The 17,802-nt window shown below is 31.9% G+C and overlaps 2 protein-coding genes across 2 annotated transcripts; both read right to left on the bottom strand.

Annotated features, from left to right (window-relative positions):
* Positions 1-9,073: 9,073 nt before the first annotated feature.
* Positions 9,074-10,275, bottom strand: LOC18612004 (uncharacterized). The gene is made up of 3 exons (XM_007048556.3): positions 10,048-10,275; positions 9,622-9,921; positions 9,074-9,526 (listed from the first exon to the last, which is right to left on the bottom strand). The coding sequence occupies exons 1-3, from the start codon at positions 10,273-10,275 to the stop codon at positions 9,074-9,076; spliced, it is 981 nt and encodes a 326-aa protein (XP_007048618.3).
* Positions 10,276-11,528: 1,253 nt separating this feature from the next.
* Positions 11,529-12,572, bottom strand: LOC148764506 (uncharacterized). Its single transcript, XM_088802936.1, has one exon. It carries the CDS (start codon positions 12,546-12,548, stop codon positions 11,586-11,588), a length of 963 nt encoding a protein of 320 aa, XP_088659062.1. The 5' UTR covers positions 12,549-12,572; the 3' UTR covers positions 11,529-11,585.
* Between the last annotated feature and the right edge of the window lie 5,230 nt (positions 12,573-17,802).

Here is a 17,802-nt window from a genome sequence, read left to right as displayed (position 1 = left end):
TACTGCCACTGGAAAAATCCACTCATACCACATTGCACATGAAATTGAACACATTGACAATTCTCAAGTTTTCAACAGTCAATGCAATCACATTTTAAATCCAAACATCTATATATAGTAAATATGTATATATATATATATATATATATAAGCACTTACACCACCATCACCTCACCCGGTTGATGTGCATCATTATCAGCATGTGCACTGCCCACTTCGCACATGCACGATTATAAATATCACAACAGCATCATTACCGACATGTGCACTGCCCACTCCACACATGTACGGTTATAAATATCACGACAGCATCATTACTGACATGTGCACTGCCCACTCCGCACATGCACGGTTGGGCTCCATTCATAGGAGATGACCTTCGCTACAAGTAGCCCTTTCCTCCTTCAGTGGCGGCTCCACTCGTAGGGGACAACCCTAGCTACAAGCAGCCCTTTTCTCTTTCAGCGGTGGCAACAAACGGTACCTATCAGAGCACTCGCAGGGGATAACCCTCTCTACAAGCCCCTAGGCGGAGAGTCACGTTTCACCATTGTTCACACGCGAGAGTTCCCAGGGATCAGGTTAAACCCTTTACTCTGATACCAACATTGTCACTCAACCGGCATGTGCACTGCCCACTCCGTACATGCACGGTTACATCAATTATACAAAATTATTTAACAATATATATATATATCATATATCTTTATATACATATCAGCGTCATATAAAAGTACATAGATTCATTACAATCATGTTTCACATCACAAAAACATTTCACTAAATGTTTATTCCCATGCATTTTGAAGAAAAGATAATTTAAACAGTTCAAGTGGTTCGCTTAAACGTATATACATCTACCCAAAACATTTTAGTGCAGGTTCACTCACCGATATTTGTTGAATCTTTACTCGACTCCAACCTCCACTAATGGTCCAAATGGAACTGTGGGGCCTCGTTGGGACCTATCATCATAACAACATCACAACCAACTCGATTTGCATAATTATAGTTCTAAAAGCTATCCACTAAATCATGTTCTGCTAGTTATTTTTAACTAACTTCCATCTACCATTACGTGACTATATATTTTCACTATTCTAGTCACACTACAACGAATAACCCACCTCAACTACAAAACACTCACCGATCTAGCCTGTCATGACCCAGAACTCCCATCGAGCCTGTGACAACCTCCGCGACGTCCCGATAAGCATTCATTATCCCGAATGCAGATCGAAACCCCGCAAGGCTTAGCATCAGCTTCTGCATCTCCCCAATGAGCGACAGTTATTAAAAATCACATTTCAAAAAAAATCATAAGTCATTTCCAAATCAAAATAATAAAATATTACTTTCTGGCTCACATGGGCATTTTCGTCATTTTTCTTCGAAAATACCGAAACTCGCCAAAAACATGGTGTAAAAGCTAAATATATTCATACATATTTTAAATTAAATAACTGAAGAATAAAATTACTTTTACAGTGACACGTGGGCTCCCAACTGACTAAGAAAATGTAGGGTTACGAACCCTTACTTTCTAAGATGCAACTCCGAGATTAATTCTCGTCTTAATCAACTATCAACAAATTGTCCTGAGCCTGAAAAATGGATAGGAAGAAGGGATGAGATTATAAAATCTCAGTGAGTAGACAGACATCATCAAAATAATCTAAAGCCGAGTAATAGGAGACAATTAAAATAATTCATCCCAACCCATATAAATAATTGGATTTCATCCAATTACTCAACATGGCTTATGTACTTTTCAAAAACTTAGCCCTTGCCAAAAATTCATTCTCGGGGATACCCCGCGAAGGCATCTTACCGAGACCGTCAAAGCTGTTTATTGTCACACACACAAACACATTTCACCTCTGACAACACAGTCGTTCCTTGGCATTGGCTGAGTCCCAGTTTCACGTGGTGGCCAGCGTGAAGTGTACTCAAATCCTACCTCGGGAGTTATCCTACGCGCCTCTCCAATCGAGGTAAGCTCAATAATTGGGAACCGTGCCCCTCTAATTAGGCTGGCCCACGGAACCCCCGTCACTGCAATGACCGTGAGGTGCATTCAAATCTTACCTCAAGAGATACTTCATCCAACATCTCCCCCCGGAGGTAAATATATAATTGGGTTACCGTGCCCCTCTCATAGGTAGTCCACGGAAACCCTCACCACTGCAGTGCCCACTTTATAATCCACCAACCAATAAAATCACAATAGTATGACATGGCTCACTTAACACATTCAAGGCAAATCAAAGCAGTTCATATATTCTTAAAATCATAAAAATAACCAGTCATACCCACATTTATCATAAGCCATTTAATGTAAAATCATAGATAAACAACACAATCATAGTATAGGTCTCCAATAACTTTATTTTTGAAATCATTATTAAATTTTTAAAAATTTTATAAAATCTCATTTTCTCATAAAACACAATAATTTTCCAATTAAACCATTTTTCCATAAAATCACACAATTAAATAAATCTACTCTAGATAATTAAGACGATAGTAAGTTTACTCACTATTCTAGGAGTCGATATATTCCTATTTTCAGTTTGCGGGTACAGTCTTTTACCCGTATCTAATGGCTCACCACCTAGCCATAATCCATGGCACATATTTCAATTAAATTGTGTCTAACAGTCATAAGCTATTTCAGGCTCGATATATATGCATGATATGAAATGAAAAATGCACAGGTAGCCATCTAGACCCGGTATTGACCTAAGTCGATTTTTCATCCAATAAATTGGCCAATGCGTCCAATTTCACTCCAACTTTCTTCATTTCTTTTCTAATCCCTCAATTCACCAAGCACAACTAATTAACACACAATTAGGCAAATTTATCTTCTTGAAACTTTCGGCCATTGAAGGTTCATGGGGAAAATGGATTCTTTTCTTGTTGTTTTGTTTCTAAACATGTTTAACTAACTCTAAACACCAATATAACTCAAAATCAAACAATTCCAACATCTTTCTCTCTCCATACCCATTTTGACCAGCCATAATTTCATCATGAAAACATGTAATTTAACCATGAAAATTAAGGAAAAATGCATGGGTAAGGTAAATCACTAGCAAAATCAAAGAAATTTTACCTTTGCTTGATCAAATCCTTGAATTCCAATACTTTCTCTTTGATTTTTCCCACATAGGGTTTGTTCTTCCTTGGTTTCTCTTCTCTTCTGGTTTGGCTGATCACTATGGGAGAAATGGGCTGATTTTTTTCCTTTTTATAAAGAAATAATAAAATAATAAAAACATGACACATGATATTTCCTTATTGGCTCAAATTTTAAATATTTGACTTTTAATTCTTTAATTCTCCACCACACATTTCTCATGTTTATCCATTTCCATGATGAATAAAATCCCTTAGTCTTGACAAGTGTCGGGGGTGAAAATTTATCGATTTGCCCCCGGGGTGGCAAAATTACCATTTCACGCTTATACTCTAAATTATACCGAAATTAAAATTTTTCACTTCTAAACTTCAAATCATACTCCAATACTTAAATCATACTCCAATAAGTCAAATGGACCAAAAAATATCTTTTCTAAAAATTCTCATTTTGTCTCCAAGTGGCAAATGACCATTTTGGCCTTGGATACTGAAAATTTCGGCTTGACTCCAAATTGATCCTCGAACTCCGAACTACCATTTTGAGTCATCCATGAACTGTGAAACTCTTAATTTCACCTTAAAATTTCTATTTGAACTAGTTCGAGGCTTAATCGACTCAATGGTACCATTAGGGGCAATATCGTCTTTTAACGATTCCTCAAACTTTCTAAGTCTGTAAACATTCTATTGAGCATATAAATGATGTCGTAATTATTTTATAGAACAGGGTTTGACATAGCCACTAGCCATTCTCAACAACTAAAAGAAATCAACTTTATTTCACTACTCACCTTGGTAGCTTTACAATTGAATTTTTTTTTCAAAAACTTTCAAACTATCATGAAAAACTAACTTTCTCTCTCTAGAACATCCAGCTAGTGAGAGAGTGTAATAAGAAAAGGTTTTTAAGGGTTTTATGGTGAAAAAAATAGAAGAGCACCAAGAATTCTGTGAAAAGGTATACAAAAACATGAAAAATCGAGGTTAATTCAAAGAAATATATGAAAATTCAAGGCAAGCTTTCATGGGGGGGGGGGGGGGGGGGGTGAGAGAACGTGGGAGAGGAAAGAGAAGAAGAAGAAGTGTTGGAAATTTGAAGAACATCCTAGAAACTTAGATTTTTATGGCTTAAGTTTATCCATTTCTAGCAAAATTACCAAAATACCCTTAACTATGTCATTTTGTTTTTCCATTGCCTTTATACAATCTTTTTACTTCTTTGACACTGAGACAAGGTCCATAAGGGTCTAAAAATGCTCGGGTTCATGAAAACTTAAAAATTTTAACTCAAGATGCAAAATGATCGTTTTACCCTTTTTGTTTCCTTCCATTTTAATTTAGTCCTCCCAACATTCATTTAACTCCAATTTACTTCTATTATCTTCTTTTACACATATACAAACAAAGTATGAAGTTTGTACTCCAACACAGTGTTCCCATAATATTTAAAATATTTATTTACCCGCGCTATCTTTACTTAATAAAGACACGCGACCCCATTAACGTCATTTTTCTCCAAATTCTCTCATTCTTCTTCTCCCCCACTTAGATTGACCATATACTCATTCTTCATGAAAAATTTTAACACTGAATAAAATATTAATATTTTAATATTATTTTATTCCAAAAATTTCCTCTTGTTCCCTTGGTACCCAAAATACTTTATTAGGCCTTAATTGACTTCTGAATCACTTTTTATCTCACAAATCCTTCTCCGATAAAAATATCATTATTTTATTATTATTTTATCGTGTGCGAAATATTTTATCCCAAACTATTCCTTTCATCTTTCATCATTTTTAAACATCATAATTAACCTCAATTGGCATCCAGTAAGTTTTTATTAGTCACCACATCAAGGTACGAGGTATTGTAGTTTAGAACCTAAGATCTCATAAGCTCCTTACCACCTGCTCTAAACCTTTAGGTTACGTTTAATATGAGAAAAGTGAGAGCACATTCCCTACAATATATCTAATTAAATTACATTACAGTATTTATTTTACAACAGACCACTGCAATGTAAGATTGCAATGCAATCACATTACAGACAAAAGATGTAATGTGATTGCAGTCCAAAACTAATACAATCCCATTACATTGCACTCTTTAATGTTATTAAAGATATTTTTCCCTTCAACTTTAATACTTTGCTAAAAATATTTTGTAATGTTATAATTAAAATAAAATATATTAAAATAAAATATATAATATAAAAATTAAAAATTAAAATTTCTATAATTTAGGTAAAAAAATTAAAATAAAATATATAATATAAAAAATTATATTAAAGAAACAAAAATAAAATGTATAAAATTATAATAAGAAATGAAAATAAAATATATGATATTAGAAATATATTTAAGAGATGATATTATATAAAAATTAACAATAAAAAATACAAGTATATTAAACTTACATTTTAATAAATAGGGATAATTTTGAAAATTAACATTACATTCCTAACAAAACACTTGTAAATCAAACGCTGCAATATTATTTTTTCTGTATTTTAATTATTATTTTGTTTATATACCAAACACTATAATTTTATTCCTCCAATCACATTACATTGTAAAGTACCAAACACTACCTTACATTTATTTAAATATTGCTTTTGTTTCTTTTCTTCTTTTCTTTTCTCTTTTTTCTTTTAATTTTTCTTTCTTTCTCTCTCCTTTCACGTTCTCCTTTAAGGACTAGCCGCTAGACATTGAACATCGTCGTCAATCATCAATCACCAAACGTCGATCGTTAGTCAATAGTCACTGAACATGCCATGCCATAACCGTGATCAGTGACCATTGACCAATATTCAACGATAACGTTCGATGACAGTAGTCAATCCTTAAGGAAAAAAGTAAGAGGAGAGAGAAAAAGAAAAAAATAAAGAAAATAAGAAAAGATGCAAAAGCAATATATAATTAAAGGTCAAGGCTTAGACCATGTGATAGATAGTTTGTTGTGCGTACATGAGGTCTAAGGTTTGAAACTCAACAAGCACACAATATTTTTAGAGAAAATAAAAAAAAAGAAACATGTCACTATCTTGTTAATGCCACGTCAACATTTTCAGTCCACCTGTTGTGAAGTGGTTAGTTGCAAATGGCAGCGTCACCAACAGATCAAATTTTTTGAGACATAAAAAGGGAGACAGAATAAAAAGGCATTTTAGTCATTTCATTATTTCTGTTAACGATGTTTACATTTTTAAAACGAAATATCCATTTCGAAAACTAATAGACCCATATAAAATTATAACTAAAAGTTAAGAAGTGAGGGTATTTTACCCTTATTTAAAAAAAATGTATTATGAATGGTAATTCAGGTAAAAAAACATAATATTTTTAAAAAATTAAATAAACACTTTTTATTACATTTAATTAAGATTTTATTCTTTTTGTCAAATAATTTCTTATGTGCAATGATATTAGCTATTGTTAATAAGAATATCAGTTATCATTTTCTTTACCATGTGATACTAACGTGATATATTGACATATAATAGTGGATGATAATGTGACATAATAATATAATTACATAGCATTTTTATTTTTACACCAATGTCTAATGAATAGAAAATGACAAGCAATATTTTGATTAATGACAATCAATCAATCATTCTCATAAGAACTTATTTGACTTAAAATAAAATAAAAATTATTGATTGAATCTAATATAAACTAAGAGTTTATTTAAATTTTCTCAAATAGTTCAAAATTTTTTTAAAATATTATGTTAAAATAAAACTATTTGTATTTGTCCACGCTCATTCCTCCGAGATGGACAGGCTACTTATATTTAATTTGATAATTGAATATAAATTTTTTTACAAAATTATGATTTTATGCTACACATTTTTTATACATTTTTTATAGTTTCACTTGTCGATTTTGAGAGAGATAGACAGAATTTTCTTTTCTCTTATATAGGCAAAATTTCATAAACATGTAAAAAAAAGGGCATTTTAGTTCAAAAAGAGACAATTAGAGAGATAAATAATTGACTAGCGATGGAGTATTAAAGATTGACTAAATATTGTTAGTCAAAATATCACTTATCCATCTATATCACTTAACACTGATGTACCATGTTAACATATTATAATATTATATCAATTTTACGTGAGTATAAAATGATAAGTAATATTTTGATTAATGATAATTAATCAATTATTAATTATAAAGAGACTTAATTAAATGAAATAGAAGAATAAAAAAAATTAAAATTTTTAAACAATTAATTCAAAAGTTTTTCAAGCATTTTATTGAACAAGACCATCATGCTTTTACTTTTTTTTATTCTTTTTTGATGAGGAAAAATTGCACAGGAAGGTTAAGGTTCTGAGATGATAAGGGGTCGAGACCCACCTATATGTTAATGGGCCTCTAGGCATATTGGACTTGTTTGGATTTACAAGATAATTAAATCATCTTTTTGCCATTTTGACTCGACGCCATCATGAAATAATTGGAATCTAGAATATTTAATAATTTAATTAAAAAATTAAATTAAATTAAATTTATATTTTATTTTATTTTAAATAATAATAATTATAACGTAAAATATTAATCTATGATAACTTAAAAAGATAATAATATATAAAATCTCTTTTCTTATCATATATTTCTAACTTTTATATTAACTTTAATTCATTGCAAAATCGTTGTAATGATCAAGAAAGGTATAAAATAACAAAATCTCTTTATTATTACAATTAAATTTCAATTGTTTAGTTTGAGAAAAAAATCAATTGTTAAAATTATACGTCGAACATAAAATATTTCATTTTCATTTCTGTTTTATTTTTCATTTTTACCAAGTAAAAAAATAAAAAATCAAAATTGATTAAAAAAAAGAAACTTATAAATTAAAAAAATAATTAACAATAAAGTTGATTGGTGTTCTACACCTGAAAATATTACTATATTTCACCTTAAGTTGATATTAGATTCTATTGATTTTATAAATCATAATTGTATTTTATGGTACGTTACCAATAATAATTAATCAAATAAAAATAAAAGTTAAGAATCATTAATGACTTTTGGAAGCAAATTAGTAATATCTTATATAAAATAATTTTAAAGCACTAAATGAGTTTTAATTTACTTATTTTTATCTTTTTATATGATCTTATGATTTTTTTTAACAAAAATCAAAATTGAAAGTATGTCACAAGTTGGTAAAAATATTGTAACATTGAGTAAATTAATATTGATAAAATCTGACTCATCTTAATGCTCCATCCTGATTCAATTTAATTTGATTTTAAAAATTAATAACTTGAATCCGAAATGAGCTAAACACCGAACACAAAGTGATTAGAACCCTAAATAACTTGAATTTAATTTCTTCAACCAATGACCCAATTTCAATCCAAACCCAACTTGGCCTATCCAATTATCACTTCTAGATTGCTAAATTCCTTTTTCATTGGTTTGAGCTAAACTATTTATTTACCTCTTATGCGCGTGGGTTTTTTTTTTTTTTTAAAAAAAAAAGCTAAGGTAAGTTATTGATCATATTTTAGTCGAACTATAAAGGATAACTCACTAATTAGTGATCTAAGATAATATCTTTGGCAATTTGTTTTAATACTATTTTAAATAAAATATATAGATATAAGAATTATTGTATCTATCTAAGAAAATTGGGTTAATTATGTAATTAAATAAACAAAAAGCTTTCATTTCATAACTGAACTAAAAAAAGTGTGGAATTTTATACCCAAACGCTGTTTATCGTTGTGCCCATATATCTCACATTCTCGGGATGAGGTGTGCTTGAATTAATAAGAACTAACTATATGTTACGTGAGTGGAACTTTTTTCTTTTGAAAATTAGGCTTTTTGTATTGATCTCATGAATATATACAAAGCACAAAAAAAGAGATTAGCTAAGGTGGCTTTCCCTTAATACCGACAGATTAGCAACACACACTTCGTGTGAGAAAAGCTAATTCATCTCCTGTACTATCAACAACAACATCGTCCCCTATAACCCACATCAAGTCACTTAGCCTTCTTATTCCAGTTTTTGCAAGATTATCTGCCACTGTATTTGCAGATCGTGGCACTTTCCTCACGATCCAACTCCCTATCTTAGATTTGAGCCTTTCAATCTTCATGACTAAGCTTCTTAGTCTCCACGGCACCTGCTGGGAGTTTAACACCCATGTGGCAGCATTATAGGAATCACTTTCAAAACTAATGTTTTGTTCTTGCCCAATCAGAGCTGCAATGATCTGAAAACCTTCCAAGAAAGCCATCAGTTCAGCAGCATTAGAGTCCGTCACTCCCACAGATTTAGGGAAAATAAGCAGCATGCTGCCTTTGTCAGTCCTGAGGACGCCCCCCATTCCAGCCTCCCCGGGCATCCCCTAGCAGTAGCATTAACGTTACACTTCAAACTCCCATGCGGTGGTTCTTTCCACATCAGGATCAGTTTATCTTTTCTAGCTTTAATGGTGTTTACTCCACATCTAGGATCCCTAATTAAGTCTGGAACAGAGAGGTTAAGTTGAGGCCACCTGGCCTTCACCCACCATGCAAGTCTCAATTTAATTAAGTCGAAAGTCTCCTCCCTATTCCACATCTGACCTTTGAACACCATTTCATTACGGTAAAACCAAATGGACCAGTCAATGGCGTGAAAAGCCATTTTCCACACCTTCCCATTTTTCATGCCACTCCCCAATTCACACCACGATTGGAAACAAATAATTGGGTTTTCATGCATAACCCATTTAACATTCCAGAATCCACAACGCCAATACTACAATTTCCAAGTCTCAGAGCATGAGAAAAATAAGTAGTTAATAGATTCCATACATCATCTACACAACAGGCAGTACGCAGTGTTCTAGTTAATGATTCCCCTGACAGCAAGGTCTTGACGTACCGCCAGCCTCCCTTTCAATAATTGCCAGCAGAAGCACTCCACTTTATGGGGAGCCAATCCTTCCCATAACTCCTTCCACACATTAGAACTAACGCTGTTTTGCGTTAGGACTGCGTGGCAAAAGGATTTAGTGGCATAATTCCCGCTGATGTTTCTGCTCCAAATGAGGTTATCTTTGAATTGCTCATGTAAAACTTGCCTAGATAACAGATTCAAGAACTCTTCCATTGCTGCTCTTCTCAGTCAAAGACTCTTCTTCTCAATCCAACACTCCACACCCATTGATTATCCACCCATCTGCCAAATTCCTTAATCTTACCCACTTTGTTGATGACCAAAGCGAAAATTCTAGGAAATTGGACATGAAGCGGGGCTCTGATATCCACTGATCCTTCCAGAAATTAATATGCTTTCCGTTCCCCACCATGTAACACGTACCTTCTACACTGAATTACGTTAGTGGAACTTAGTTTCCAAGTAATCAAGATATGAAGAGGTTAGGAGAATACTTGTACTTTTGTTAAAAGTCATTAATTCTTTTTATTTGTAATTATCCAATCATAACAAAAACTTATTTAAAAATTCACCACTGATTGAGAATTATGATTAGTCTATCGTAGTACAATTAAGAGTGTGTAAACGATTAGTTTGGTTAGCTCGGTTTTAGATATCTAATAACTGAACTAACAGAACTTATATTTAAAAATAATCAAAATCAAATCGAACTAATTGAAACTGAACTAATTCGGTTGGTTCAATTCGATTTTCAAAAACTGAACTTGACAAATTTTTTTTGTTTGTATACATTTATTTATGCTATATTTTTTTAATAAATCAATACTACAAAAATATTGAAAATGATAATAAAAAATTATAACAAATAAGATAAATACTCATATAATTAAAGAGGAACTAAAAAGAAGATATTAGGTTTATGATTTATTTTTCATGCAAAATCCCCATAATACTCCTACTTAACTTCGATTAGAAATTTTTCTAATCGAAATCGAATCGAATTAATTTTAATAACCGAACTATCATAATCGAACTATCTAAAAAACCGAACTAACCGAACTAAAAAGCTGAACTCATTTTGGTTCGATTTGATTGTTCGGTTCGATTTACGTTTGCTTACCCCTAAGTACAATAATTATACAATAATTGAAAAGAATATACTCTCCATTTGAGTTGTTGACAGGTCATTTACTAATTAGGGGCTCATTTTGGAGAAAGAAAGAGATAAGCAACCCTATAATTCCTTTAAACAAAATAAAATCACAACTCTTAATATTCTAGCCATTGGAGGAAAATTAAGATTAGTAATATTGAAATAAAAATAAAAGAGGGGCATAATTAAGAAGATATATAATGAGTAATGGCATGAAATCATGAAGAGAATCGTTATAATTAATTTCCCATGAAAAAAATCTTGATAATCTTACATTAAATCTACAATTAAATTGGTTGTAGTACTTGGCCTCAAAAATTGGTGTCAGATTGCAACAGTTAGCTTGATCAGTGCGCTTTCGCTGCAAATTTTAGGCTCGGGATAAAAATCCTAGTAAGGCCATTCTAACAGAAACCAAACGCTTGTACAACTCTCTCACGCCTTCATCTAATGCCGTAATTTGTTCTTCCAAGCCGTTGCACCGCTTCTTAAGTTCCTCACCAGCAACCTCCACCCCACTTTTATTCCTAATTTTAATATGATGCTGTAAATCTTGAGCCACCTTAACAGCCTGTCTTAACTCGCATAGCATCATGGACGAATTGTTACCAGCTAATTTCCGACCCTTGAGTTGCTTGTGTAACTCGTGCAAAGAAAGTGACCAAGATGTAGGTATTGACGACTGAGAACAATACTCATTTGTTGGTAGACGTTTTGATTTGAATGATAGAGCAGTTCCGAGAACAACACAAGCCATCAAGGCCATGGCCATGGAGCCATTCAAAATCTCACCATATTCTGAATTATCTTGCTGTTTAGCGACCTTCTTCCTTGACATTTTGCTCGAACTTGAGCGGCTGTTATACTTATTGTCCGGTATCTCTCGAAATCTTCTCTCCATGGCCTCCCATGAGGACTCTAACAAGCCTAGTGCTCGAGCTAAAGTGGTTGGATTAGGCCCTTGAAGCAAATGGGAGACTACCCTTAGCGACTTTACATACTCTTGAATGACCTGCATCTTTTCTGATAACTGGTTGCATGCGTCGAGCACTGTGACATTATCTTCCAGATAAGTTTCCACGATTGCTCGATCTGAATGTCGAAAATCAATGGGTTTTAGGGAGTCCAAGGCTATGGTCTGGGTGGTGGTTGAGGCGTGGAGCGCATGAAGAAACCAAGTGGCGCAAGGGAATGCAGATTCAGAAGCGGAAACTGGTTGTGAGAGCAAGCAATGAAGCAGTGGTTGGAGTTGTTGGCCAAAAGGGGTGGTGACAGGCGAAGGAGCCACAACCGCAGTGGCAGAGGCCCTTCGGAGAAACGCAAATGGCTTCATGGCTTTGGTGTTTGATTAGCTTTTTCTCAGTTCAATCGAGTTTTGTAAGGGAATGCAAGAGTCAAGCGTATAAAAAGGGGTGCACTTCCCAAGCGGAACTTGTCACTTACGTCACCCTTCATGTTCAGTTCAACAAGCACTTGACAAGAGCCAATGTCTACAATATCTTGCCTAATTGCGTAAGAAAAAAGAAACGGAAATTGCGTGACGGTAACACGTGTCAGGAACCCAGCACCAGAAGATCGAGGAACATAGATGTTTGCAAACTGCGATTGGAGCATATAGGCAAGGGTGAAGCCCACCATCTTGTCTGTCTCGTTGGTTGTGCCCTTGAACATGTTTAAAACGTCACTAAAAATCACAAACCGGTTTTATATTATTGATCATAACTGAGCTGTCTTATCTAACGTGGTCGCCTACGAAGCAACCACGTATACCATCACTGCCTGCTCCTTTCCGGACTTTCATTATTGGTGCCTTGTTTCTTAATTCTCTAACGTAGCGTAACATAAACATACTACTAAACTAATACTCCTCTTTTAATTTAATTGAATTAAATAAAATTTTAAATAAAAACTGACAAATATTTTACGAAAAAGAATATATGAGCCGTCAGCTATGGATTAAAGGATGTGGATTTGGCTACGGCAACGTGCCCTTTTCCTAGATGGGGAGCTAGGGATCGATCTGCTGCACCGAGACCCTTTTCCAACGGAAAAAATAGCAAATTGGATTGGCAGGTACTTCCACATGGCATGCAGTGAGTCATGCACCGAAACAACATGCTGTCTACTTGTTTGCCACGTTCAAGAAGCAGGATCTCCATTGCTTTCTTTCTGTTTTGTGCACCCAAAAGCAGGATTAATCTTTTTCTACTTCTCACTGTCCTTTCCAAGTTGCAATGAAGAGCATCGTATATATTTTCTTTTTTTGGGGTTCAAGGAACCCCATCACATTCGTAATTTTGCAGGAGAGCTTTCCTATAAACCTTTCCTATGAAGGAGCTTTAGAGTAAGGTTTTTCAGTAGGGTTACAACTTATAAATTAAGATTCTTTTCAAAAATACCTCTCGATGTTTTTTAAAATAACTTTTTTTATAATTTTAATTATTTTTAATCAATAAAAATTAATTTTAAATAAAATTACTTTTGATAAAACTAACTCTTATGTTTGGATCCGTACCTCAAATCAACTCATATCCTTTGAGTTTTTCTCGTCAGATCATTCATCTTCGGAGTATTTTTCGTCAGAAAGAAAAACCTTTAAACGTTTTAAGCATTTTGGATTGGTTTTTGATATACGAAGAAAATTTTTTGAACATTTTGAGCATTTTAAGCATTTTTTATACACGAAGAAAAATCTTTGAGCGTTTTGAACATTTTAAGCATTTTGAAGTATTTTTGATGTACGAAGAAAAATCTTTGAATATTTTGAGCATTTTTCGCGAAGTAGGCATATTTGTTAATTATGTTATTAAATGGAATATAGTGTGTTGTTGGCAGTTATTGATTTTGTTAAATGAAATTTGGTGGTTTTTAGGTATTGTGTAACCAATTTTTAAGTATTGCGTAACTGATTGATAAGGCATTACGTGATTGATTTTTAGGTATTGCATGATTGGTTGATAAGACATTGCGTGACTTAGACATTGTGTGACTAGTTAGTAGAGCATTATATGACTGGTTTTTAGACATTGTGTGATTTAAGAATTGCTTAAAAATTAATCACACAATGCCTACAACTTAATCACACAATGCCTAAAACAAGCACACAATACCTAAAAACCAATATAACAATGCCTAAAAACTAGTGATACAATGCCTAAAAATCAATAATACAATACCTAATAACTAATTAATTTGCCTAATCGTAATTAGGTTTAAGTTGCCAAAGTCATACAATGTTCTAATTTATAGATATATCTAACCAATTTCAACCTCTCAACTTTAAGATTCTATGAATATAAACCAATAAACTTAAGAACTTAAAACACATACCTTGATGTCATTTCTGCTCTTTGGGATGACAAGAGAAATAGATGGCGAGATAGAAGTATTTAGTAAGAGAGAGAATTCGAGATTTAATTTTAAAAGTTTTGTCTAAATGGCGAGATAGAGAAATTTAATTTGTATGAAATTATTTAAAGGACATTGTTGTCAAGTCATGTCAAAAATTGATTAAAAATAATTAAAATTATAATAAAAAATATTTTTAAATTAAGCTCATGAGAAGAATTATTTCTCACAATTTTCTCTATAAATTAAGTCATGTTATTTACTTTCCAAGGAGATTATTAAAAAGAATGGAGTATTATTATAGTATGATTAAACTCAGACTTGAACTTAAGAATTAATTATAAGTTAAAGCTCTGGAAGACAACACCTCATCGATTGTTTAATACAAAATATCATTATAGATCCATGGCCCATGTGTAAGACCTTACTTCCTCGTTTCATATGTTTATGAACATACTTTTAGGATGAGGTTCACTACTTGAGGTATGGAGAAATGATATTTTAAATATTAAAAAAATAAAATTAAAAATATGGTTTTGAATTAAGTATTTCATCCATGCACTCAAGTATTTAGCTCATTAGTTGATACATGATCTTTTTACTTAAAGAGTAAAGTTGGAATCCTTCCTCTCTCAATTAAAAAAAAAAAACTAAGTACCTTATCAGTTAATTTTAACTTTTGAATTAAAGACTTAGTGCATTAGTTCTAAGCTCTATGGATAATATGATTATGCTTTGCGTCTGATGAATTATTAGGGTTGTTGGAAGGTAGGAAATTCAAATTTGAGGTCCTTATTTAGAAATGAGATTGATGTTAATTAATTAATAACTGTAAAATAAAAATGTCTTTCATCATTGCAAGAATACTTTCAGATGATGAGATCTTGTCTCAATTTTAAAGAAGAAAACTTTGAAATCTCCAGGTTTTAGATTATGTTTATTCATGCCTAAACTTTATCCACCTTTTAAATAATATAAAATTAAAATAAAATTTTAAATGATTTTTATTAAATTTCAAGTTTAAATGTTTTAGAAATAAACAGCTCCGTACCTGCTGATATATATATGGGTGGGTACAAATAATTTGACACTTAGATATCATGAAAGACTTAAAGATGCAGAAAATATTTTTAGAACCTAGAAGATAATATTTTATTTCTATCCATATATTCCATAATGATGGGACATTAATATCCCTAACCGTACAAAAAAATTGTAATAAATTATTGATTCTTAAGTTCTAAATAATGCTTCATTTACATTTAAATAATCAAACTGTGCCCACCGAAGGCAAGAGGAATCCAGGCAGCTTTTGGTTTCATAATATTATTATTAATTGCTTTTTTCTTTATTTTTTCATTTTCCTTTCAAATAAAAAACTTCTGATTTGAAAGATTAGAATTAGCTACTCAAATCTTGCCAAAAAAGCTTTTGGTCTTGGCTTTGGTAGGTGACTTTTCTCTAAATTTACCCCCCCTTAAGAGAATTATTCTTGTAGGATACATGAACCCATCCAGTACTTTGAACCTTGAGGCCTACAATTTTCAATGTATATTTTTATTTATTAATTTATTTTTCTTTGGAGAGATAGTTCAAAGGTAAAAGGAAATTAAAGAGGTGAAAAAGAGATTCAATTTGGTTTTCTTAATGTCAATGTTTAACAATGACAAAAGTTGTGATAAAAATATATTTTCTTTCATTTCGATTTATTATGGTTGCCCCAGCTATCTCCATTGATAAAGGGTTTAAACTATATTTTTTGCTTTCATTTGTTATCACATGTTAAAGTATAGTTTTTCTTTAACTTTATTATTCATTGCGACGTTGTATGAGACCATTAATTTATTGGACATATATCAAATTTATCATTATACAATAATAAATGTTAAATTTTGTTATTATATTTCAATTGTGTTAAACTCTATCTTTATTCTCTTATTCTAATTGATTCCTAGACCAAAATAAACTATGAAATAATATTTCAAAAAATAATCCATTCATTTATGGTTTAAATAATTTTGTAAAAGCAAAAATTGTGAATGAAGGAGAAAAAAGAGTAGGGGAGAATGGCTATGCCTATAAGCTTGACGATTTGTCCATGACCAAAAAGAGAAAATCATTTAAATTTTTTATATGTAAATGAAGAAAATAAATAAATAAAAATTGACCGGACACCACCCGACAGTGGCTAATCAATAGGTTGAGCCAATCTATGTAGGACGGACCAAGTGACTGAATATGTTGAGCTGGACCAACACTTAATCGAGAGTGCCCCCTTTGGCTGTGCTTAGCCTTGATATCTAAGCTATATAGCTAGGGTGATAAGCTTATTTAATTTATTCCTACTCTTCTTTAAAACTTATTTAATTTGCATAATCAATATATTTCATAAATTACTCTTTTATCATTAATTTTTGTTCACAAATCAACCATAATTGAAGTATAAAAACAAAATTCAACATTAAGCAAACAGTACAATGACAACTTGTAGCATTCATCCCTCACTTTAATATCTGGTCTTCCAACTGTGGTTACTGATTAATTTTTTCTTACCATAAATTTTCAAGGAAAAAAAAAAGGTCAAGCTTGCATTCATCATTTCTTTTCTTGAGATAATCTATTGAGTGACTTGAAATGAATTTATCGTGCGGCTGTCTTTTAACTATATTTTTTTTATTTAATACCCTTTGGAGTATTATAGATTTCCCTCTTTATTTGTTTTGTCTATTTATGGTTGGAGATTATCTTTTAGATTTGCGTTAGATTCATTTCAATGTACCAAAGCCCTTATAAATTGAATCAAGCAAGTAGAGTTTATTAGGTTGAGTTTATTTTATGAATTTGAGTGCGTTTCATGAATTTATATTTAATATATTATAAATGTATAGTATTTATATATATCATCAATTAATCAGTGTCATTTCATAAATACAAAGAGTAAAAATTTAAAATTCATAAAAATAAATATTTTAAAATTATGAATACTTATTTCTCAAATTTTGAATTTATTTATAACAAAATGGCAGCATTTGATTTATTAATAATGTATAAATTTTATAAAAGATTAATACATCAAATCAAGTTAACAAGGAATATCGAAGGCTTGCTAGAGTAGAAGGTACAGTGAATTTCCGATCAACATCACTTGCCTAACAGAATGTGCTGCTGTATCCCTTAGATCAACCTTTTCCTACTTTATGCTTCTATTATTCATCCCAAGGCATCCTGATTAGACATGA

The sequence above is a fragment of the Theobroma cacao genome, chromosome 1 (assembly GCF_053813885.1).
Source record: "Theobroma cacao isolate CCN51 chromosome 1, ASM5381388v1, whole genome shotgun sequence".
Lineage (NCBI taxonomy): Eukaryota > Viridiplantae > Streptophyta > Magnoliopsida > Malvales > Malvaceae > Theobroma > Theobroma cacao.
Note: the sequence above shows the minus strand (reverse complement) of the source record. Positions and strands in the feature narration are given on the sequence as shown.